At 40.2% G+C, this 26,033-nt stretch overlaps 1 protein-coding gene across 1 annotated transcript in view; it reads left to right on the forward strand.

Moving 5' to 3' along the window:
- NEK10 (NIMA related kinase 10) overlaps nt 1-26,033 on the forward strand; it is a 214,370-nt gene that overhangs the window by 34,228 nt on the left and 154,109 nt on the right. The window contains 13 exon segments of the mRNA XM_004377369.2: nt 2,228-2,307; nt 3,190-3,276; nt 7,167-7,391; nt 10,591-10,730; nt 13,111-13,172; nt 14,723-14,800; nt 17,147-17,211; nt 18,390-18,492; nt 18,586-18,714; nt 19,432-19,569; nt 22,167-22,212; nt 24,835-24,956; nt 25,096-25,198. Coding sequence (XP_004377426.1) covers nt 2,228-2,307; nt 3,190-3,276; nt 7,167-7,391; nt 10,591-10,730; nt 13,111-13,172; nt 14,723-14,800; nt 17,147-17,211; nt 18,390-18,492; nt 18,586-18,714; nt 19,432-19,569; nt 22,167-22,212; nt 24,835-24,956; nt 25,096-25,198 — 1,378 coding nt within the window.

Genomic DNA, 26,033 nt, shown 5'->3' on the forward strand with positions numbered 1-26,033 from the left:
CAATGGTTAAGTACTCGGCTGCTAACCGAAAGGTCTGTGGTTCAAACCCACCAGCTGCTCCGTGGGAGAAAGATGTAGCACTCTGTTTCCATAAAGATTACAGCCTTGGAAACCCTATGGGGCAGTTCTACTCTGTCCTGTAGGGTCGCTATGAGTCAGAATCGACTGGACGGCAGCAGGTTTGATTTTTTTTGAAGTATATTGCTTAATTGAAATGTTGCTTGAAAAACTTTGGCTGTATGTCTAAGTTAACCCTGAGTGTGTGTGTGATATGTATGTATATAAACTCATTGCTGTTGAGTTGATTATGATTCATAAAAATCCTATAGGACAGAGTAGAAATGCCCCATAGGGTTTCCAAGGCTGTAATCTTTATGGAAGTAAACTGCCACGTCTTTCTCCCATGGCGCGGCTGGTGGGTTTGAATCGCCGACCTTTTGGTTAGCAGTTGAGGGCTTAACCGTTGCGCCACCAGGGCTCCTTATGTATGTATACACACACACACACACACATACACACACACAGACATACAGGCACACAATGACATATGAAATTATATTAGTTTGAACCATATGAAATCGCCATGGTTTGTAGGTCAGAAAACGGTTGAATATAGGCAATTTTATGTGGTTCAGCTTCATAATAAATTATAAGACGGCACAGTATTACAGACATGGGTCAAATACACATTAAAGACAGATGAATGCAGATTTAATCAAAACAGGCTAAATTCATATTCATAGCAGGACTGTTAAGATGGTGGCTACCTAGAGCCAAATTCAGTCACCTGCTGAGCTGTCAAATCCCAGTGGAAAGGAAGCCTTTCTGGCATGTATTAGACTAAGGTTGCCTAACGTATGTTAACACATGCTGCTCATGGCATATGGATGATTCTAGGTGGTATGCAGAGCAGCGTTTTTCATTTCAGTAGCTGTATATTTCACTGATATTATTGCTTAGGATTTGAAGAGAATTTTTGAGTTAGCATTATGGTATTAAGAGGCTATGGCAAAAGTTGTGAAAATAATACTCGAGTGACTCAAGTTTGGGAAACATTGTGTTAGAAAATGGGGAGGGGACATAAAAAGTGAGGAGAAAAAAAGAGGAAGAGATCAGGGAAATAAAGATAATGAATACTTTGTTAAAAAAAGAAAAAAAAATGATAAAGGGGAAAAAGTCCACATAACGGGAACCGAAAAGTCAGCCCAGCAGTTGTTCCACAAGTTGCATCTCTGGCCTGGAATATGTTTAACCCGTTTCGTCGTTTCCAACTCATAGTGACCCTATAGGACAGGGTAGAACTGCCCCATAGGGTTTCCAAGGAGCGGCTGGTGGTTTCAAACAGCCGACCTTTTTGGTTTTTTGGTTCGCAGTGGAGCTCTTAACCACTGTACCACCAGGGCTCTGGAATATGTTTGAGCATGCACTGTTTGTGGTCTCTGAGTTCTGAAAGTGTAGAGAGAAGATAAGTGAATTCACACTAATGGGAATTCACAGAAAGCAACTGAGAAGATGCAGAAAACTCCCAGTTAAGTCCTGTAGAGATGATCCCTGGGAACACTGGTTGATGCCCTTTCAGTATCAATTAGCAGTCTGAAAATCTGAGAAGGAAACACTCCGTACTGTTAACATGTTTCTTAGCTTGGAAAAAAGAAAAGAGCTTCAACATTTAATGCAGAAAGTAATTCCATAATTTGGAAAGTGCCTAGCACTTGAGAACTCCTAGTAACGTCTCAAAGACCCCTTGCTATCAGTATTATTCTCAGCGTTGAGGAGTCAGAAGCGCCAGAGCAAAGCCTGTGGGTACATGGAAATACAGGGTAGTATTTCTGTCTGGGAAACCCTGGTGGTGCAGTGGTTAAGTGCTATGGCTGTCAACCAAAAGATCAGCAGTTTGAATCCACCAGGTGCTCCTTGGAAACTCTATGAGGGGGGTTCTACTCTGTCCTATAGTTGGAATTGACTCGTTGGCAACGAGTTTAGTATTTTTTTTGCATTTCCATCTTGTTATGTCATTTGGTCTCTTGCTTCTTGTCCTGGGCAGGGAATGGCTGCAGGAGTTCTGAAGAAGGTGATCCACATCTACCCCCTGTAAAGAACTGGATGTTGTGAATGGTTAACAAAACTTTTAAGTTTAAGCCTCTCTGATCTTTAGAAGGAAACATTATACCGTTCAAGAAGCTTCTCATACTTATCTAATTACATTTTATTTTACTTCATTTTTCAGATATTAGTAAACTTACTCGGTGCCCGAGACACTAATGTTCTGCTGGGCGCCCTCCTGGCTCTGGCTAGTTTAGCTGAAAGGTAAGTGTATTTTATAACGCACTTCCCAATTATGTCACGGCAGTTTAGGTGGAAGGGGTGGGTGCAAACCGGTCAGTTTCGCTAGTCACTTTGCCACGTACTAGTTAAAATTTGTGAAAAGTCAACATGGAATACCGTTAGTATGTGGAAGAGAATCCTGGGTGGAAAAAGCATCATTTTAAAATGTAGGTTGGAAAGGCAGTTCACAGTTTAAAATTCTCTTTTTTTCTTCATGCCCAGAAATACTTACCTAGCATTTTTATCCAACCCTCAATTACTTCTACTTTTAAAAATATCATACTATTTCTTTGGAACGGAAGCCTCCTTTTTTTATTCTTACCTGTGTATTTATTTATAGCTCGCAAAACATTTTCAAATATTTTTGGCCTTCGGAAAAATTCTTAGATAAGCATGTCGCCCTGTAGATTGCATGATTAATTTAATTAAAACAAAACCCATTGCTGTCGAGTCGATTCCGACATATAACAACCCTATAGGACAGAGTAGAACTGCTGCATAGCGTTTCCAAGAAGCAACTGGTAGATTTGAACTGTGGACCTTTTGGTTAGCAGCCAAACACTTTAACCACTGTGCCACCAGGACTCCATTTTAAATAAGAGATTTAAATAAATGGAGCTTTTTTTGGTGAATAGTGTATATTCCCCTGGGAGAAATGAAACTGTGTTGTCAGCATACTATTAGTAAGTAAATTTAAATTTATAACATAGAATATTTGTTGAATGTTAGAATTTGATGTGGCCTTGCCCATGGGGATGAATTGCGTTTGTCTCTCATCCTGAGATACTCTATGAGCTAGAATATTAAATAAGTGGATTAAGTAAAATACATTTTTAGTAGTTGTTAATATCTTTCAATTTGTAGTCCAGAATGTAGGGAGAAGATAAGTGAACTCAACATTGTAGAAAACCTGCTGATGATTTTACATGAATATGACTTGCTTTCCAAAAGGTAGGATTGTTAACAGGGGAAGAATGAACAATGGTGGGAGGAGTATCATCAGAACCTGGCTAACTTCGGGGGAGGGGGGAAGGATAATGACCAGGATTAGCCCAAAGCTGATTCCCATGAGGTAGAGGTCAGATATACCTCCACCCTCCAACTTTTTTTTTTTTAAACCAATTCTGACATCAGTTGTCCCTCCTACAGTACTTTCTACTTCTCTTCTGGGTTTGATAATTCATTGTAATGGCCATACAGAACTCACAGACCATAAACCAGTTAAGTGTTTTATTAAGGAAGTAACAAGGTACAACTCGGGATCGGGGTCAAAAACATGTAGGCAAAGTCTCCCTTCGTCAGGCTCCTCTTGGCCCCCTGAGGACAGGCTCCTCTCGGCCCCCCTGAGGATGGGCTCCTCTTGGCCCTGCCATCTGTCACCACCCACTCTGCCATAGAGCCACTTCTGTGCCTGTCACCACTGGCTCTGCTGCTGGGCCCCTTCTGGGCCTCTCACCGTCTTCAGTGCTACGGCCCTTGACCTGTGTTACAGCTCTTTTAGGAGGTTCCTTGCCTCCTTTCTCTCTTTTCTTTTCTTTCTTCCTTTTCCTTCTTCCTGCTGCTTCTCTTCCTGCTTCTTTCTGTTTCTGAAGCCCCTGTGGGGCTTGGAGTTGGCTGCTTATATCTACAAACTTCTCATCAGTTTCAAGGCATGACCCTGTCACGAGGACCATGAATTGACCAATCCCGTCTCCTAACCAGTCCTCACTCAGTAAGCCACAGACACTTCATTTGCATAGAAGGCTACAGACACTTCATTTGCATAGTCTATTGACCAATCCCTGCAAGGTGCATACCAATCACAGAGCAGGCTGCAGCTCAGGGCTGGATAAAAAGTATCAAACCAAATTGTTTACAGCTTACCCAGGAAATGTCACAAACCCTCTAGGATAGGAAACTAGGGCAAAGTTAACTCCTCAGGGCTTAGGGGAAAAAAATCTCTCAAGCTATTTTTCCAAAGAGTCAAGACAAAAGGCCACATAAAGGAACTCATTTCACTACAAAGATAATGTCTTATATTGGCTATAAAATGCTTAAGTATTATTTTTATTGTCATGCTATTTACACTGTTAATTGAATACCATGGGTCAGCTTGGCATTCATCTTCAGTTTAAGTTTATATGAAGACGCTGTAGCAAAGAGGTGTATCGGTTGATTTATCTTTAGTTCTACATTACCACTATAGAGTCTAATTACAAAAATCTAATTGTATAGATTTATATATAGTCCAATTATATACATCTCATGATCACATCCCAAGTATTTTCATTAATTGCATTTATTTACATGCTGTCTTTTTTTTTTGGAAACAAACTGAGGTGGCTCCGTTTTTAGAAATTTTGGTTTGTTGCTGAACAAAAGATTACATTTCTAACATCCTTTTCACTTAAGACAAGTAGGATAAATGAAGATAGTTACTGACTTTTTCATGACCACCTGTTTTTATAACTCAAAACAGAATCTAGAGTAACATGGAGTCATTTTTACTGGAACTGCATATCACTCTGAAGAATTACTGTATCCAGGCAGTTATTAGGTTGTTTCTGAGTAGAGTTGCATCCCGCATCATTTGATATTTAGTTGAGTAAGTCAGAATTTTCTGAAGAGGCAAAATAGGTAACAAATCTCTAGCAATGAAACCCTGACACTTGACTCATAGTAAATCCCCTGGGATTTTCAATCAAGCTGATTTATCCCTTCTTTACACACTATACTTATAGACTTGGTAATCTGAACTCAGTCACCCAAAAAATCAAGGTGCCAGACCATGAGCCAGTTTTTGGAAATCCAAAGATGTGTATTGGAGGGGCCAGGCAAATCAACGATTCCATTTTGGTGCTGTAAGTGGTATGGCAGATGGGTACACAGGGCGGTCTGGGAGCGTGGAGCAGAGTCCTCCAAGTCAGAGTGAGGGGTCATGTCAGGGTTCCTGGAGGAAGGAGTTATCAGGCAGAGGGAGAGAGCAAGTGGAAATAGAATGTTCTCTGACTGGAAACCTGAAATGGTACCTGTTTGAGAAACATGCATGGTTGGGTATAGCTGCAGGAAAGGGTGCAGGAGGGAAATTGCCAGAAAACTAGAATAGACAGTTTTAATGATGAGTTAAAAAAAAAGTAGGTAATTTTTGGTTGGCACTTTCTACATGCTGAGCCGCCCTGCTCTAACTATTTACATGTGTCAACTCATTCGATCCGCATAATAACCCTATTATTTTCCACATTTTCTACATGAGGCAACACCTTTAGCCAGGTCATGATGGGCACTGTGGTTTAAATAAGGGTTGCTAACTTTATCATGAATGTTATGGGGACTCACAGAAAGATTTTAAGCATAATCAGATTTTTTTTTTGAAAGATGACTCTGATAGCAGTGTTTGTGTGGGGTGGGGAGTATATCCACACAATAAGATCCGCTTAGAGAAAGGAGGAATGTTTGGTGTAGAAAGTTTGAGAAACTGAAGAACCCAAAACATGGGTTCTGAATGGCAGAGCAGAAAAGGTTGGGAGGGACAGCAGTCGTGGAAGGTTGGGGAGAGGAATTATGGTACACGTGAATGAGAGGAGCGGTGGTGGCACAGGTTAGAAGCTCGGCTGCCGACCACAAAGGTCAGTGGTTCAAATGCATCCAGTAGCTCCATGGGAGAAAAGACCCGGCAATCTGCTCTCATAAAGTTTACGCCTTGAAACCCCAAGGGGCAGTTCTACCCTGTCCTGTAGGGTTGCTATGAGTCAGAATCGACTCGACAACAATGCGTACGTGAATGAGAGGATTAGAGAGGGAGAAGAGCAGACAGCCTTGTATCCTGAGAATGACCAAGCATCACAAGGATGGGAGGAGCAGTGGGTTTAGCTAGCTGTATGTTTACCAGAGAATCAATCCTGGGATTCCCCAGGAAATAGGGGGCACTACGGCCTCTTGATGGGCAACGGTAGGTTGGGGAACGAGACGGAAGCGTCTAGGATGTCTCCCAATCTTCTGGCTTGGAGAATTGAAAAGAATCGTGATGCCATGAGTCAAGACCAGGAATAGAAGAGGAAGAGCAGATTTGGGGAGAAGGGTAATGACTTTGATTTTAGACACAATGGGGTGAATACCTGTTGGAGACTTATGTAGCTAGAAGTTCTGAAGGTCAGGGCAGAGATCACAGTATCAGGGTGGAGGTGGTGTTTGAAGGCACAGGGATGACTGACCCCATCCAGGGACAGTGCTTAGAGCACGGAGACTGGAGGACTAGGAGGACTTCATGAGACATTTATTGTCATCATTTTTCAGAGTTCAGCTGAACTTACATTACACCACTAACACTTCCATTTTAATCCTATAATGCATGTAATATATATATTTTCATTTTGTATGAATGTTTTGTTTTTGCAACCACATAGTAAATTTCTGAAGACTAGAATAAAACTTCCTTTTTTTTTTTTTTATCTTTAGCACAATGCAGACCACATTGTGCGTACTCAATACCTAATGGCTGGTTAATCGATTTTTAGGCCAGACCAATGAGTATATAACTTAGAACAGCAGTCAGCAAATTACAACCTGCAGGCTGTTTTTGTAAATAAAGTTTTATTGCAACACAGCCATGCTCATTCGATTACATATTGCCTGTGGTGCTTTCATGCTACGAGGTCAGATGAGTAGTTGTGACAGAGATCGTATAACCCGAAAAGCCAACGGTGTTAACTATCTGGTCCTTTTTAGAAAAAGTGTACTGAACTGTGACTTAGAAAAATGTGGGAGTTGTAGTTCACGCCGTGCTGATAGCCCTCGTCTAAGTGTAAAGTCAGTAGCCTGTTAGTGTTGTGATTCTGATCTTCACCCTCCCTATCCCCTTTCAGACTAACTGCTGAGTTACTGCGCCTACTTTGTGCTGAACCTCAGGTGAAGGAACAGGTGAAGCTCTACGAGGGGATACCTGTCCTTCTCAGTCTGCTCCACTCTGACCACCTGAAACTCCTCTGGAGTGTTGTCTGGATTCTGGTTCAGGTGTGCGAGGACCCTGAGACCAGTGTGGAAATTCGCATTTGGGGAGGCATCAAGCAGATCCTTCATATTTTACAAGGGTGAGTCATAGTGGGCATCTGCCCACTTTGCCGTAATTATTGAAGGCTGGGGACTTCTATAGTGGAGCCCTGGTGGCGCAGTGGTTAAGCGCTTGGCTGCTAACCGAAAGGTCAGCAGCTGGAACTCGCCAACTCTATGGGAGAAAAGTGCGGCGATCTGCTTCCTTAAAGATTTCAGCCTTAGAAACCCTATGGGGCAGTTCTACTCTGTCCTGTAGGGTCACTAGGAGTCAGAATCGACTCTAGGGCAGTGGGTTTGGTTTTGATTTGGTTTGGGAACTTCTTTGAGAAGATGGCCAATGGATGCATGCTAAGCCTGCTTCCTGCTGCTCTGAGGTTTCTCTAGTTGTTCATGTTTCCCAGAGTCGTTTATATTGTCACAAACATGCTGTAAATCAATGTCAGGGGCGTTTGTCTTTTAAGTTTCTTGGGAACCATGATATTTTTGTCTTTGCCTCACCAGCCTCCAGTACAGGGCAGGCATGTAATAAGTCATCAGACTGCAAACATAGAGCAAATGGAAATCCAGTAACCCAAAGATGACTGTTGTCTTGTTACCTTTTCCTTGAATCAGTATATGTACCTTGGAATGCCTGCAAGTGCAACGATTACTCATATTTTTCTAAAATGTGTATATGTGTGTGTATAAAATCTATCTATAAAGATAAAGCAAAGCTCAGGTTAAAAGAACAGACGTATAGTCCTTATTTACAATAAGAGAAAATATCATTAGTCAAGTGATAACCGTGTTAGTGACCCCAGGCCAGTTGCTTTTACTTTTCCCTTTAATCTTCAGGGCAGTCCTCTGAAGTTGGGATTATTATGTCTCTTTTAGAAGTGGAATTCCAATGACATTTAAAGCCAGGAAGTTGGGGAAGGGATGGTTTGTTAAAATAGTTGCAAATTGGAATTCTCTGAAGTGTGTTAGAATTTAAGTATTGTATTTTGTGTAATCGATATACTGAAGTATTGAATTATAACATCTTTTGGCACCACCCTTGGGAAAGTCAGCTACCTAATATTATTATAAAGCATAATTCAGCCCCATGGGTACTGAATCAAAGTTAAAAAGCAATACATCTACTTGGAAGGCATCCCATGTATGATCTATAGTACTGAAATAAAGCTCGCTCCAATAAAAGAAGAGTGATTTATCAATTTTAATATGACTAGATATTATCAAATCAATATTATTCAGACTTTGTACTTGTTATGCCCCTAGGGCTGTTGTAGAATTATGTGTTGCCAAGTTCCTTTTCTCTGAGGAAATGCACCAAAGCATAAGAACAGACTGTAGGGATATGAACAGTCGCTTTGTTAATGGTTTCTCATTACCTAAACAAAGGAAAAAAAAAAATTACTGAGTGTTGCCAATCTACTTGCTTTTATGAATGTGACATTAAAATATTAAATACTTTAAAGTATAAATCTTTCATTAGTACTGTGTCATTATAAGCTAGCCACTTGGCCACAATAATTAAAAAGCTCAATTTCCAAAGGTTTCTTTGCCTGGATTTATACAATGATGGTAGTGGCTGTTATTATTATTAGTCAGTCGTATTTATTACAATAGCTGTGGGTTGCTCTCATGAAGCACTTCCTTTTTCTTAGTAATAAAATGAAATTCTGGAATCATCAAGCAATACTTCAAAGACAAAACCTACATTTTCCCCCACATAGAATTGAGTTTAATACAGCATACCAGTTTTCCTTTTTGCTCAAGCCATGACAATCCTTGATAGAAAAGAGTTCTTTAAAGTCTCCTGAGTCATTTTTCCCTGTCTGTTTCTATGGTGCAATGTTAGAAAACTCATCCTTGGGAAGAGGATATATGTCAACTCTTATTCTATGTTAAATATGTCCCACCACTCGGGAAGAATTTAGTACCCCAGCTGGATAAACAATATCCTTTCAGAGCTTGTGTCTGCCCCTAGGCTGCCTGGTACTAGGAGTGGAAGTTGCCAGGTTGTCTGGTGTCTTGAGTATGAACAGGTATAGTTACAGGCTAGATCTCAGGAAACCTGTTCCTACCCTTCGCCTGTAATCCCAAAGGCAAAGCAGTTCCTAAAGGGCTATACACTCTCGACTGGGTGGAGGGATCCCTAGAACTCAAACTGTAATATAATTAGGTTGACAGATAAAACCACCAATTGTGCCTATCCCTAGGCCTAGCTCCTTTACCTTCCCCATGACCACTGAAGAAAGGACAACAGCTTGGCCCTGATAACATGGGAGGAAGGCCAAGGAGACTCCACCTTCATTGTATCTGGGCAAATAGAATTCAGATAGAGCTGCTGCCATAAAAAATAAATAAATGAAAAAACTTTGGTAACTACTTAAAACAAAAGGGAACAAAGCAGAGACAAAAGACAGAGGAAAAATCTATTATGGAAGACACTGCACTGAGTTAACAGAAAACAAATGCTTTATTTTATCAAAGACATTAGAAAGAACATGAAATGTATGAAATGAGATTAAAGATGAGATGATCGGACAACAAAAAGGGAAGAAAGGAGATTGCAGGGCTGAGGAAGGAAAATGAGGACCGGAAAACACTCAGAGAACCGATGAATTCACCAAAGCACAAGAAAGAAAATAGAATTAGTGAAATAGAGGGAAAACTTGAAAAAAATACACACAATGCAGAGGAAAAAGACAAAGGAATAAAAGCAATTAGAAAATGAAAGATGTGGCCAGCAGATGGTGGGTTTTCAATATGTGGATAATTGACATTCTTGAGGTAGAGAATAAAACAAAAGGAATAAAAATACTTTCAAAGATATCATAGAAAAGAACCATCCTAAAATGAAGGAAGATTAGAAGTTCAGGGAAAAATAAAACTCAGGATGATCAACGTTGAGATGGACTCAAGTGAACTGGCTGAGGCAGAGAAGCGAGTCCCCCAACAGACCTGCACTTGACTGATGAGAAAGATGGCCGGGTGGAGCACTGGGGAAAGGACAGTCTTATCCAATAAATACTGCTGAGTCAGTTCAGTAAGCATATGAGGAAGACAAAACAATACTTGATTCCTACATCATTCCATACACAAAATCAATTCTAGGTAGATTGAAAAGTGAAACAAAAAGAAAAACTTCATGACCTGGTGAAGGCAAAGACTTCTTTGATGGGACACAGAGAACTCTAGCCTTAAGGGAAAATTGATAATTTGGTGTGTGCACTAACTTTTCTTTTTCAGAGATAGAAATTTTGTTTCTGATCGTTCTTCCATTGGGAGCCTGTCTAGTGCAAATGCAGCAGGCCGCATCCAGCAGCTTCATTTGTCAGAAGACTTAAGCCCTCGGGAAATACAAGAAAATACCTTCTCTCTTCAAGCAGGTATTTATGTTATCTTATTATTATTATTATTTTCAATACTATGTCCTTTATTATGTTTTATTGTTACTCTTTGTTATAAAATTAGTAATGTTGCTTAGACCCAATTTATAAGCTTAAAATATGTAAGGTTAAATCCACATGGATGCCGGGAACTTCTTGGTGGCATCTTCTGCTGGCCGTATCTTTCATTTCCTAATTGCTTTTATTCCTTTGTCCTTTTCCTCTGCATTATGTGCAGAGGAAATGCTGGATATGATACAACAGACTTTCCCCTCCCCACCATGTTCTGAATGCACTGAGAAGGAAACGTGCAGTTTGTCTGTGGCCAGAATCAGACTGCCTCTTGTTTTCTGCATCTCAGGGCACCCTCCTAAAAGGATCATCCACAACACACATATCCACCCCTCCTGGTGCGAGGGAGCCTTCCTCACACTCAGTAGGCACCAGAAGAAAAGGCTGAGAACGCGGCTGCAATCTGCACGTGGCAGCAGAAGCAGCACTGCATGCACGCATCTTTTAGCAAGGCCACCTCGGGCAGTCGTGTGGTCTCTGTAGCCCAAGCGTTGCTGGCCAAGCTGGGTACAGAGAGGCACCGCCTGGGCCTTCAGGAGGGCACAGAGCCTAAGCTGGAAAGAGCAGACTTGGAGGTTGACGGGGAAGGGAATGAGATGATAGGAGAAGGGCAGACTTTTTTTGCCCCCCTCCATTTTCTCCTGGAGCCCTGGTGGCACAGTGGTTAAGAGCTCAGCTGCTAACCAAAAGGCCAGCAGTTCGAGTCTACCAGCCGCTCCTTGGAAACCATATGGGGCGGTTCTACTCGTCCTACAGGGTCGCTGTGAGTTGGGTTTATTTCCTCTTGGAGACAGGAGATGATGTTTCTTCTCAGAAGTATGAGGGAAGGGGAAATACGATCCCTTTGAGCATGTGTTTTGCTTGCTGTGAAAAGTGTCTGTCCTAGTACAAGGGCCTGCGCTGGGTGTTTCTGGTCTGAAGGCTCCACAGGGAGTCCAGTCTCTGCTGAGTGTCGGTGCTCTTATTATTTCTAGGCCTTTCTCAGAAAGTGGGTGAGACCGATGGTGGTCGCAGTCAGAAGAGTGGTTGCCTAGATGTGGGGTTACTGGGGGGTTGTTGCCTGGGTAGGGGCACGCGGGAGCTTTGGAGGCTGGAAATGTCCTCTATCTTGGTCTGGGTGGTGCTGGTAGCAGTGTATATAGATGTGTCATATCTCATCAAGCTGGACACGAGATGTTTTCACTTTAGGCAGCTTACTGGGTATATTTCATACTTACTGGGTATCTTTCAATAAAAAAGGAAAAATAAAGAAAAAGTTCTAAAACATAATGAGTTAAGAGTAGGGTCTGAGTCTTGGCTCCACCCACTGTGATGGCCATGTGGCCTTGGGCAAGTTCATAACCTCACTGAGCCTAAGTTTTGCTCATTCATGTGAATGGTGATGACAGTTGTGGTGACAGTATTGGAGGGTTATTGTGAGAAGTATGTGAGGGTGTATGTAGAGTCCATAGCACAGTGCTTGGCCCAAGGCCGGGACACAATAAAATGACACTGTACTTTACAGATGCTCTGTGCTATATCTGGGAGGATGACATGCCTCTCGGTGCAGATGCCATCAAAGGCTGCCATGTTGGTTGTAGGGAGAGAGGAGTGGGTAGTGTTAAGTCAAGGGATTGAACATCTGGCACACTGGGGTCAGACTCCTTCCTGGCCCTGCTCACTTACTGGTTGTGTGGCCCCGTCTAATAACCTCTCTGAACCTTAGTTTTCTCATCAGTAAAATCGATAAACACAGTATATACTGTGATTATTAGAATTAATTTGGATAATATATTTAAAGCATTCATTCATTTATTCAACCATGGTAGAGTTATTTATTGAGCACCTACTAAGTGCCAGGCATATGTTGGGCACTGGGGATTTCAATGAGCCAGACAAAGGCAGTCCCTGCCTCCTAGTACATAATTGTTGTTGTAGTGTGCCGTTGAGTCAATTCTGACTCATAGCGACCCTGTAGGACAGGGTAGAACAGCCCGGTAAGGTTTCCAAGGAGTGGCTGGTGGATTCGAACTGCCAACTTTTTGGTTAGCAGCCGAGCTCTTAACGCCTGTGCCACCAGGGCTCAGCACGTGGTAGATGCTCAGTCAAAGGCTATTGCGGTGTACCTGCACACGAGTGGCACGGAAGTTGAGGTTGAAAAGTCATGGAAGGTTAGTTTCTCTTTTTCCAGACCTGTGCAAGCGGGAGAATTAGTATTTTTGAGGAGTGGCTTGGATAAAGGCCGTTGGAGTTCGAGTATTGATGTAAACACGTGAAAGCGCAGTTGCAGTGATGACGTACACTCTCCCCTTGATGCTTTTCATTCCAGCCTGCTGTGCTGCCCTCACTGAACTGGTGCTCAATGACACCAACGCCCACCAGGTGGTTCAGGTGAGAATGCTCCTGCTGGAGGAAATACAGCATCCTCTCCAAGGCTGGGTTCCAGAACCATGTCACAATCAGCCCCACCTTGTAATGTAGTCTGTGTCCCAGAACACGTGTTTTGGGATCCCATCACGTGATTTGTAAATGTTTTCACGTATCTTATTTAATTTACAGAGTTCTATCTTCCCTTCTCAGCCCTCCTTTTACTCACTGGGCTTGAAAAGAACTGACATGCGGTTAAGTGATATTGCTATTGTTTCTCTACTGAAGTTTTGATTAGCATTATGTTCAATCTTTTTCATTTTCTTTGTCTTTTTTTTTTTTAAAAAGTGATTCTGAATTGCTTTAATTGTAGATGTACAGGGTACCATGAATTAAGGACTACAGTCATTTTAACTATGAGTACATAAAATTATTCAGTTAGAGGTGACTGAAACACACCCAACAACATATTTATTGCCAAGAAATTGATTTCACAAAGCATAATTCATCAGTCAATCCACTATTTATATAGTTATGTATGTGTTTGTGTGTGTGTACTTAAAAAACAACCCCCCCCCTTTTTTTTTTTTTTTGGTCAGTAGAATATATCCAGCGTCAACTTCAAGATAAATAAATTTATAAAAGTAGGAGATGATCAGAGCCCCTAGTGGAAGCTCAGCAAATCAGGAGGTAGTTGATGGAGCAGGGTATTTGGAATCAGCCAGTTTGGGGTTTGATTCCTGGTGTCACCATTTGTTAGGTTGGCCTCTGGAAAAATATCTAAATCTCTCAAAATTATAGATTTCTCATATGTGAAACAGGAAAATTATACAGTAATTCACAGAATCACTATAAGGATTAAATGCAGTAAGACATTTAATTAAACCTCTTTATAGTTATAATGTACAACATAAGATTAAAGCTCTTTGCAGTTATAATATAAATGGCCACACGTAACAGAGATAAGCAAATTATTTACTTAATAGATAATAGAAAAGTAGCAATAAGTTGATTGTAAAATTTTTTTTGCTCATTTCTGCATGTATATATTTGTATTAGCATTAAGTCTAGAAGGATGTTAACTGTTCACGGATAGCTTTTCTTTTCTTTTTTTTGTTTTATTTGTGTTTTTTTTTCCATTTTTTATTTTTTGGTTATTTTTTTAAACAATGATTAACCTTTATATATTGTTTAATTACAGAAACTATAAAGGAAGAAATTATATCCCATAGTTAGGCATTTAAAATACCAAGTATAAAAATACTTGGATTCCTTCATTCTGTACCTTTTTATCCACCCTCCTTTTAAAGTATTTAGCTGGCTTAAAAATTTTATATTTTTTTATCTATAATCTTGATTCTTTAAAGAAAGTTGAAATTTGAAGTTTGTGGCTATAGTGTGTGGTGTTAAGAGTATTACACTGGCATTTTCATATTGTCCTGGAATATTTACTTAAATTTCCAAAATTTATACTAACATTTCTTCTTAAATATTAACTTGTGAGATTGTTTAGTTGTTTCTTTATGCTCACTTTATCACCGGTCACTGATGACATGACGCCTTTTGTCTTCTAGGAAAATGGTGTATATATAATAGCAAAATTAATTTTACCAAACAAACAAAAGAATGCAGCAAAAACAAATCTATTACAGGTAATAAATATGTTCACTGGTCTTCACTATCAGCTTATTGAAAGCGGGGGGAACTTCGATAACGTCGTCTATGATTTTTAGAATTTCAGTTTTGTGGTGGTCCCCATGCTGACCGTGAGGAAGTACATCTCCTGCAGGAGGCTGATATAGAAACAAACGATACCAAAACAATGTAAAAGGCTCAGCAGTGGTTTCTCTGTGTGAGGGAGTGAGGTGATTTTATTCATAAATTTCTTTGCTTATCAGTAAGTTGTAAGACCCATATTGCTTGTGTATCAGAAGACAGTCAAGGAGGAAAATGGTAGGCCGTCTTCAAGCATGAACCATGGCCACTCACGTTTCACCTTTAAAAAGCAAAGCCTGCAAAATGGATGAGAAGGGACTTGCTGAGTGGATAAGAGGGTGTGGGTGAAACACCAGCAGCATCTGCTGCAGGGTGAGGGGCATTCCCTGCAGAGGGAGCGACATGTGCAAGGTGTGGAAGGCCGTCGGAGAGCTTGGAGTGTGTTTAGAGAAGTGTGGGCTGCTCCCTGGGGCTGGGCTGCATGGTTGGGGGACAGACAGCCCCTGGAGATGAGAACTCAAGGGTAAACAGGAGGCATGTTATGTAGGGTCCTATGTGCTTTTCTGGGGGACAGACTTTGGGGAACCAGTTCCCCCAATGACACTGGAATGACAAACTCAGATTTAAAGTAAGTCTTTGCAGTAGGTACATCTCATCTTTTTGGGGGGGTTATTTAGAAAAGAGAATAGGAAACAACCTTTGCCTCTAATCTGACTTAAGAGCTGTTGTCTAGGTTGATGGTCAGAGGTGGTCAAAGGTAGCAGAGACTTTTTGGTGCTGTCTTTATGCCGGCAGGTAGCAGTTTTTGGAGAGCTACCAATGAGAACGTACAGGTGTGGTGCATGGTTTCTTTGGTGCATCACAGATGCCTGACACTCTGCTGGAAACAGATAAAGTCAAATTTGGCCTGCAGATGCATTTAGTTAAGGTAGTAGAGTGATTTTTTTTTTAAATTTTATTAATTTTGTTGTTGTTGAGAATATACACAGTAAAACATACACCAATTGTACATAGAGCAATTTCTGTATGTACAATTCAGTGACATTGATTACATTCTTCAAGGTATGCAACCATTCTCACCCTCCTTTTCTGAGTTGTTCCTCCCCCATTAACATAAACTCACTGGCCCCTAAGGTACCTCTCTAATCTTTCAAGTTTCTGCTGTCAGTTTGATCCCATGTAGACTGATCTTAAAAGAGCATAATGCTCAGCCATTCTTTAGTAGTTAAGCTAGACTATAGTTTGGTTTTAAGAAGACTTCAGGGGACATTTTTGGTTGAAGGTTTAAAGATTATCTCAGGGCAATAGTTTCAGCAGTTCTTCCATCCTCCATGGCTCCAGAAAGTCTGGAGTCCATTAGAATTTGAAATTCTGTTCTACATTTCCCCCTTTTGATCGGGATTCTTCTATAGGCCAGTAGAGTGGTTTTAAAATTCAACCTGGAATGGCTTTTGAGGAGCATGCATGCTCTTCCCTACTCACAGTCCCTGCGATTCTCTCATGAGGCTCCTTTGCATCATTTTCTTATCTGCCTGGCCTCTCTGGACAATGTTGTTTGTAAACTTCGTGTATTCTGATCACTAATTTTATGAAATGATCCCAGATTCTAGTTCAGCAGACCCCAGCAGTAACCTCTTGCATAGGTACAACTGCAGGCCGGTGGCTCTCTTTTTCTTGGCGCTGCAAAATGTCAGATGTTTATTTTACTTAGTTAAAGTATCACAGGCCTCTTTCTGAGCATTCTAGGGAGTGGCCGTAGATTGTTCTATTTGGGGAATGCTTAAGACTCTTATACTCAAGGGACCAATTTGTCAAGTTTGAGTCCAGTGAGCCTGCGGCTATTTTTATATGTCATCATTTCTGGTGTTTATTTTCTCACAGAAACCATATAAATATTGAGGCATACATAGCAGGCTGCAGAGAAAATAAACCTTAAGCTCCTGGAAATCTTTGGACATTTGTTTTTCTCAATAGAGGAAACTTATTTCTTGTCTCTGTGCTCATTTTATACTTTCTAGAAAGGAATTAAGGACAAGTACTGAGCGAAGCAAGGCCAAGATCCCTAGCGTTCTACAACACAAACACTTTTTAAATACAAGAACTGCACCAGGTGGTGATTATTTTTTGGGGGGGGTGGGGGTTCTTTTATAAGCTTCAGCTCCACCATCGTGCAGCCACTCACAATAAAGCCATTTAATGTTTACTTCATGATAATTCTGTCCTGAAATTGTTTTAATTTGTTGAGCTACCATTTAAGAGTCGTGTATCCTTTTATTTTCTAGTGTTATGCTTTCAGAGCCTTGAGGTTTCTCTTCAGTATGGAAAGAAACAGACCGCTCTTTAAGAGGTACAGACTTGGAGAAATCCAAATGATCAGAGATCATGAAGTTCAACTGTGTTCACTTGTCCGATTCAGATGCAAACAGTAAGAGAAGACAGTCAGGGTGTGTCTTCAGGCATCTCAAAGAGTCCACAGATATGACTGAGCCGTCTCAGGGATATTTTAATACTTAAAATTAACAATATAACAGCAAAAGAGCATCAACCTCTGTATCAGTACAACTTGCCTTGCTTACATGTGACTGCTATGGACTTCAGTGTCTTTTTTTTTTATTCTACTTCAGGTGAAGGCCTACAGAACAGTTTCTCATGAAACAGAAGTACACATGTTATTTTATGACATTGGTTAACAACCCCACAACATATCAACCCTCTAACTTCTCAACCCAGTGTTTTTTTTTTTTAATGTTAGTATTTTAAATGGATGACATCAAAATACATGCTGGTTTTCGTACATTCAGAAACTCCAAAGTTGTTGATCTAATCATTTCCCCTTAATCAATAGAAAACAAAAGGATTTGTCCTGGATATCCCTGATAGGGTAGGAGCTCAGGTGAAGGGGAGGAGGCTTGAAGTCCACAGGTCAGGAGGCTATGCTGGTGAATGTGATGGAAAAATCACCATCTTGGGGAGCAAATGCTCGTTACCTTCATGGGTAAACGTGTAGTCTTCACACCGTTTAATGGGATGGGTTAGCTGGAATCATTGACCCAAGTTCTTACTAGAATTTTATTGATAAGGCAGAGTAGAAATAAAGCCTTAAGTTAATATAGCATCTTTTGTTCAGAAAGTATAGAGAGTTTTATGTTATTACTTTATTTCCATTCAATGATTGAATGAAGGGGAAGAAAGGGAAGTAATATTATTCATTATAACCTTTCATTTTAAGGCTCTAAACCATTCCTTTTAGTGGACTTAGATATTTAAAGAAGCCGTTGAATCCAGTGTCTTGGAAATGCTGCATAAGCCTCTCCATTTGTTTTTTCTTACCCCTCAAGACCTGTCACTCTAGTGTACTTTTGTTAGATAAATTATTATTATTTCTCCACTTTATTGATAACCTAAGGAAGTTAAGTTTGTTTCCTGTAAAGAATCTGAGAGTGAGCTAGATCTATAAGTTGAGTGATGCCACCCGTTTCCAATTCCTACCTTAAGAATATGGGGTTATGTGTTTTTTTCTTGTAGACTTTTCCCCACCGACTTGTTTGAGATCTTCATTGACATAGGACATTACGTTCGTGATATCAGTGCATACGAAGAGCTGGTGTCGAAGCTGAATTTATTAGTGGTGAGTGGTCAGTTTTAGATATTTTGGATATTTTGTTACGTGATTAGGAGGGACTTTATTATAGCAACCCATTTCCTTTTCGTTTTTGATTAGGAGGATGAGCTGAAGCAAATTGCTGAAAATATCGAAAGCATTAATCAGAATAAAGCTCCCTCAAAATATATAGGCAACTATGCGATTCTGGATCATCTTGGAAGTGGAGCTTTTGGCTGTGTCTACAAGGTGACTGTGCCCTTTGGAAACAACATACTGGACGTTGCATTTCCACATCCAGACTTGACTGGACTTTTGAGTTGACTTATGCATATACTAATAGATTAGAGCCCTAGTCGTTGAGAAAGAGTGAACAAATAGATATAAAAATTAGAATGAGGCTTTTTTTTGTCCACCAGATAGTTGCACTGATGTTGTCTTAGCTCTCAGTTCTAGAAATTAGGCATGGACCATTTGAAGATGAAAGGCTTCATTAGTCTCACGAAAGATTGGCAGAGTGCCTTGTCCTGATATGTGACACATTCTCTAAATTCACACCAGTGTTTTTTATTTACCCAGTAAAATCCTGCTGAGTATTGCAGACGGATCAGGGGACACCGCTTTTTTTGAGCTGGGAGCCCTAGTGGCACAGTGGTTAAGAGCTCGGCTGCCAACCAAAAGGCTAGCAGTTCAAATCTACCAGCTGCTCCTTGGAAACCCTATGGGGCAGTTCTGCTCTGTCCTGTAGGGCCACAGTGAGTCAGAACTGACTCGATGGCAATGGGTTTGCTTGTTTGTTTGGTTTTTGGTTTTTTAGTGTAAATACAGCTAGAATCTTAAAAGTTGTGTGATTCATTTAGATGGCTTAATTAATCAGGTGACCTTATTAATCCATCTCTTTTCTCCCCTTTCTTTCCTCTCTCCATTCTTTTATCTATTTATTTATTTTTGTCTTGCTTATTCTAGGTTAGAAAGCGTAGTGGTCAAAATCTTTTAGCAATGAAAGAGGTCAACCTACATAACCCAGCATTTGGAAAGGATAAAAAAGATCGCGACAGCAGCGTAAAGAATATTGTTTCTGAATTAACGATAATTAAAGAGCAGGTAAATATTTTTCTTGTTTGTGAGGATGTTTTCCTTAAATAAATGTCTTCAAAACAAAGTAGAGTTCTTATGCTATTCTTGCCCACACTATTTATAATTACTGGTTCCTTTTAAAACAGTTGACTTTGGTGGTGATTTATGTAGCCAACTTTCCTCCTAAGGTTTGACGTTGAACCATAGAAATGCTTTCTGGAGTTTGTATCAGAGCCATGGGTAGAAAGCCACTGAGCACATCACATATGAGAACCTTCTCTTTCTTCATTGTCAACACAGCTATTTCCGTCCCCTTGTATTGGAGAATATTTGGTTACTTAGTTACATGCATAAAAATATGACTAAAAATTCCCTGACTTTTGTTGAATGGAACCAAGCTGTTACCATTCCTCATATGTAGCTTGTTAAATCTAAAATGTGGATTTTCAAGATGGGTTATTATTATTGGCTGAGTGAGCAGAGTATTCTGACATAATGACGCGGTTCTATTAACTATCATTATGAAGGTTTGTTCGGGGAGAAAGAATAAACACGTCGGAAGAGAAAGGGGATTTCTTTTTGTGATCCAAGAACACACTGCTTTCTTTTTAAGCCCTCGTTACTTGTGTGTTCATTAAGAATCCTGTTCATTTATAACTCCTGTGGAGAGCTGTCAGCTTCACGGCCCTTTGCTCCCCACTGGTCAGATCTGCTCAGCATCTGTGCTGGTACCTAAAGAACACCATAAATATGGTGATCTTTATTCATCAAATCAACAGTTCTGCTCCAATTTATAAATTACAGTAAATATTAACATTAATAGCTTGTTTTATAGTTGACTTTATAGGCTAATAGACTAGATTAAAAAAATAAAATAGCGTTCACTCACATTGAGGATAATCTAGCCTTCGACCAGGGTGCTGTTTCCTTTTAGCACAGGCTAGAACAGGACTTTTGACCCAAGCTGATTCAATATCTTCACTTGGATTTGAATCTGGTTATGGGCCTGGCCAGCGAGCTAGGTCCAGAATATAGCCCCCATCGCTCACCTGGTCCCACATTGTTTAAAATCCGCTGGCCACTTGCTCATTGATGAGGTGAACTCTTAGTTTTAGCACATTTTCTGAGAAAAGAAAGTGTCAGGGTGGGATCATAGAAGAGGCATCTGCTTGGACTTTGAGGTAATTCAGAATTGTCCGTCTGCTGTCTCCAGAGAGGATTGTGCCAATAGAAAGGATAATAATACTGGAGCCTAAAAGGAGGAGGCAATTAACGGCAGATGGAAGCAATGGGAATGGGACCAGAATGAGAGAATGTAATTGTTAAGGTTAAGACTACACCGCTATAACAAAGAGGCCCCCAAATACAGTGGTTTAAAAAGAAGCCTCACAATACAGTGGGTTAAGGAAAATAGAAGTTTGTTTTTCTCCCATGTAAATTTCCCAGAATGAAAAGATCCCATTTGTAGTGTCCTCTGCGCTACACAGGCTTTTGAGGATGCGGGGTCTTTTTCTCTTATTGCTCTGCCACCTCCTGCAGCACCTTCCCCACCTGCACGGTCATTCCATGTTTAAGGTGCAAAAGGAAGAGCATGGAGGGGGCATACCCGATGTTTAGGACTCAGACACAGGACACACATGGTTTTTGCCCACACGCCATTAGCGAAAACTTGGAGAAAAGCCCCCTCCTGTCTGCGTGAGGCTGAGGGACAGCATCTCTGACTGGGAAGCCTGTCCAGCTATAACTCTGTTGCAAAGGAGGAATAGGAGAGCGAGTCTTTGTGGACAGCTAGCCATCTCCTCTGCAAAGAGGCACCAAGAAAGACTAAAAAACAGATACAAGCCATTTATGATGTAATGGAAACTCTTCTGAGATAAAACCACAACTTACCTAGAAATTCACATTGTAAATAAACAACTGCAAACGTTTCAGTATTCTTGTAGAAGATGATCTTTATTGAAAAAAAAATTTTTTTCATGCCATATCCTGAAGTAAATTATTATTATAATTTAAACTATGTCAACTCTTAGATTATTTCTGTTTCCTACCAATAATTTTAGAAAGCATAGAAAGTTTGGGTAAATAGATACAAATGGGTGTATGTGAATACTAAGTGGTGAGGAGAGGCAAACAATAACGAGTGTAGTGTTAGGACCAAACCCATTGCTGTCAAGTTGATTCTGACTCATAGTGACCCTATAGGACAGAGTACAACTGCCCCATAGAGTTTCCAAGGAGCGCCCAGTGGACTCAAACTGCCGGCCTTTTGGTTAGCAGCCATAACTCTTAACCACCATGCCACCGGGGTTTCTGGTGTTAAATGAGCTCTGAGATTCCTTTTGGTTCTCCAGTTTTATAATTCTCTGTTTCGGTCAAATCAAGTGATAAAGCACAATAGGTTTTACTTCTGTTTGATCAGGCTATTTAGGAGCTCATCATTTTCAGATTAGTTTTGTGAGTAACGACAAGAATCCTGAAAGATCTCAATTAGATGATATCTTGAAACGTTTAGTTTTAGAAATAATTTTCTTGGGTTTATTTTCAAATGTGAAGTTCAACTAAATAGCCTGTGAAAAAATGTTTTAGTGTTTTGAAGTAATGTTTGTTATTTCGTTTTCTTATAGCTTTATCATCCCAATATCGTACGCTATTACAAAACATTTCTCGAAAGTAAGTATGAGTTTTCATGATATTTCCAATTATGGAAAATAGTCTTAGTTTTACATATATTTATATTAGAATGTCACAAAATAAGCTTAATAAACTATTTTTTTTTCACTTTTTTGTTTACATGATAGCAAGCGAACCATTTTGTGCATCATTTTGTTGATCAATGAAAAAGTAATATGATCAGTAATCTGAAGATAGTCATAAATACTTAGATCCATGTTGAAAGACACTATGTAAACAAACCAAAACAGTTATTATTACTGTTTTCATATGCAAAAAAAGCACATAATAGGATCAGGGCAAGAGAAGACCAAAGGATGGTGGGTTCTTTAAAAAAAAAAAAAGTGAAGTTATTTTGTTGAATCAGATGACATTTTCCACACCTAGAATACATTGTAGTGGTTTTGATCTTTGAGAACGTGCTAGGGTGGTGCAAACAGTTAAGCACGCAACTACTAGCCTAAAGGTTGGCAATTTGAACCCACCCAGAGGCACCGCGGAAGGCAGGCCTGGTGATCTGCTTCCAAAAGGCCACAGCCTTGAAAACTCTATAAAGCAGTTCTACGCACACTTGGGGTCGACTCTAAGGCAACTAACAAGAGGCCTTTGAGATTTCTTTGAACTGAAATTCAGGTTAATGCCACAAGGTGGCGATGGTGCCTTGACCGATTCTGCATGCAGGCCGACCCTGCAAGGACGGTGGAATATTGAGTTCAGACCCTGAGAGAAAGCTAAACTTAGTCACTTGCTTAAAAGATATAGACCCTTTTACTGAAATAACATAAATATTGATGAGCCTTAATGATTTGTATCGTATATGAAAATTTCAAAACAAAACTCCATTTGAAGAAGGGTTTAAAGAAGTAAACCAAAAAAAGAACAGAGTAGAACTGCTCCAGTGAGTTTCCAAGGAGCGGCTGGTGGATTTGAACTTCCAACCTTCTGGTTAGCAGCCATAGTACAAGGCAGCAGTCGAGGTTTCCTCGCAGATGGGGCTCCGAAAATGGATGGCAAGTGACAAGAGCACCGCTGCCGCTTTATCTGCTGTTGTTCTTCAAGAAAACTTTTTGTGTTCTTTGGTCTTTGTTATGATTTTACCCACCTTCCTTCCCCTAAATGAGTTAGTGGAACTCAGTGTTGAAACTCTTTTCTCCGGTAAATCCCGCCTGCATGGCCATTTGTTCCTGATATTAGAATAATTACCCCGAATTTAGTGCATATCCCAGCAGAAAGAGACCAAGATTGGCTTCCATCTTGTGCTGAAGTGATACAACTTGTTTTAATTTAAAAACCAAAATAAAATTTATTTACCACCTGACATCTCCTGAAAAGAATTTGAAGTGGCTTAAAAATGTATAATGCGTGATAAAATAGATTAGGAACTTGTGATTAAGGGGAACAAAAGGTGAGAAAATTGAAAATAAATCTAGAGGTAAGACTAGTACCTGCAGCGAATATTTTGGAATTATGAACAGCTGGAAGCAATCTAAAAGTCTTTGAGTAGGAGAATGGTTAAATACATTGGTACATCCATATTACTCAATATTATACACTCAGCAGAAAGAAATGGTGTGGATCTGTGTGTACTGATGTACAAAGCTGTTGAACATAAGAACTGTAAGTTGCAGAACATGTATAATATTCTATTTTTGTAAATATTTATGTAAATATGCATACATGTTTTATATACATCAAAGAAATCACAAAGGATGCACATCACGTACCATTGTTAATAGTTTCATATTAGTTCCGGAGGGGGAAGTAAAATGTATTTTTTTGTCTTCTGGCACCAAAGCAAAGTGGCAAACACAATCAATTATGAGATTCCCAGTATCCGTAAAATAAAAACCAGAAATCCAGCTTTCTCTGCTCTTTAGGGACATAACAGAAATTTTTGTCATGCATGGTATCATTGCACAACCAAAGCATGATTCCAACGTACAGTTCTGTAAGTAATTTTGTGAGACTCCAAAACAATGCAGCTTGAAATGCAATTGTCTGAACCTTGGACTTGATGTAAAGGTACATTGTAGCCTGTGGAGAGGAGAGGGGGGTTTACATGTTCTTCAGGAAATCCTCCATGACTTTCCTTGTTCGCTCTGGCTCCTCACAGCCATTCCACATCCTGGTGTACATAGAAAATGATAATATTTGCCAGAGTCAGCTTAGGCTAGTTTAAGGAGCTCGTGGCCAGAAGATACTGGTCCTGGGCTCCACATGTCCCAGGGACCAGTTGCCGCCACCTCCTCCAGAACTCAGCAGATCCACATGTCAGCATACATCTAATCCTTTAGTGTTGTGCTGCATAAACCCACTGGGAGGCTCAGATTCTCATTTGTAAGTTTTTTTCAAGATTGAATTTAGAAATCCCTGGGGGGTGCAAACGGTTAATGTGCTGGGCTGCCAACTGAAAGGTTGGAGGTTCAAGTCCACCCAGAGATGTCCCAGAAGCAAGGGCTGATGATCTACTTCCAAAGCGTCAGCCATTGAAAGCTCTATGGAGGACAGTTCTACTGTGACACACGTGGGATCTCCATGAGTCAGAATCGACTCCACAGCAACCGGTAGTGGTTCTGGTATGTTACATTTAAATTTCTGTTACCTTTTTGTGTGTTTATATAGATGACAGATTATATATAGTCATGGAGCTTATAGAAGGGGCCCCTCTTGGAGAGCATTTCAGTTCTTTGAAGGAAAAGCAGCATCATTTTACTGAAGAAAGACTGTGGAAAATTTTTATACAGGTATGATTTTTTTCTTCATTAAATTTTTCTATAGACTATAGTAAAGTTCCGAGCCAATTTCTTAGAGACGTGTAGTAGTCATCCTTGGTTATACATATATGGTGGAAATAAAAATTCTGTTTTTATTTGCTGTTTGAAGCTGTGCTTAGCTCTTCGGTACCTACACAAGGAAAAGAGGATAGTCCATAGAGATCTGACGCCAAACAACATCATGCTGGGGGATAAGGACAAAGTAACGCTTAGTAAGTATACAAGTCTTAACATTTCCAACTAAAGAATTTCTGGATATTATTCTAGGTCAGTGGGCACAGTGGTTAAGAGCTTGGCTGCAAACCAAAAGGTCAGCAGCTCAAATCCACCAGCCACTCCTTGGCAACCCTATAGGGCAGTTCTACTCTGTCCTATAGGGTCGGAATGGACTCAACGGCAACGGGTTTGTTTTTTTTTTGCTGTCCAGTAGAACTTTTTGCACTGGCGGAAATGTTCTCTATATGCTGTGTCCCATGTGCTAGCCACTATCTGCATGTGGCTACTGTGCACTCGAAATGTGGCTAGTGTGGCTGTGGAATTGAATTTTTGACTTTATTAAATTTTAATGAACTTAAATATCCATATGTGGCCAGTGGCTACCATATTGGAGAGTATAGTTCTAAATGACTGTGTTGTATTTTGCCCATATGAGGGAACAAAGCACCCTAAGGATGCTTGAGCATTCAAAGTCTCAAGTAAGAGGTTTCCAAGTTTTTCCTTTCTGTACAACGACACAACCTCCTCAACAAATCTTTTATGACCACGGCATGAGCTCGTTGTTTTGAAATGTTTTACCATAGCCTGGGTCTTATGGGTGACAAAGGTACATATCAAGGGGTCATGAAGTCCCAGCTGTTTGTATACATCAACGTACATCACAATGTTTTCATCTGTAGCAGGTAGGTTTAATCATGGGTACAGTTTGGCAATTGAGAAGGTTGATTTTTTTCTCCATAATTGTCTAATTCCCAATCATAACTTAAAACTGTTTTTTAGTTGAGGAATTTTACACACACACACACACACACACACACACACACACACACA

The sequence above is a fragment of the Trichechus manatus genome, unplaced genomic scaffold (assembly GCF_000243295.1).
Source record: "Trichechus manatus latirostris isolate Lorelei unplaced genomic scaffold, TriManLat1.0 scaffold00049, whole genome shotgun sequence".
NCBI lineage: Eukaryota > Metazoa > Chordata > Mammalia > Sirenia > Trichechidae > Trichechus > Trichechus manatus.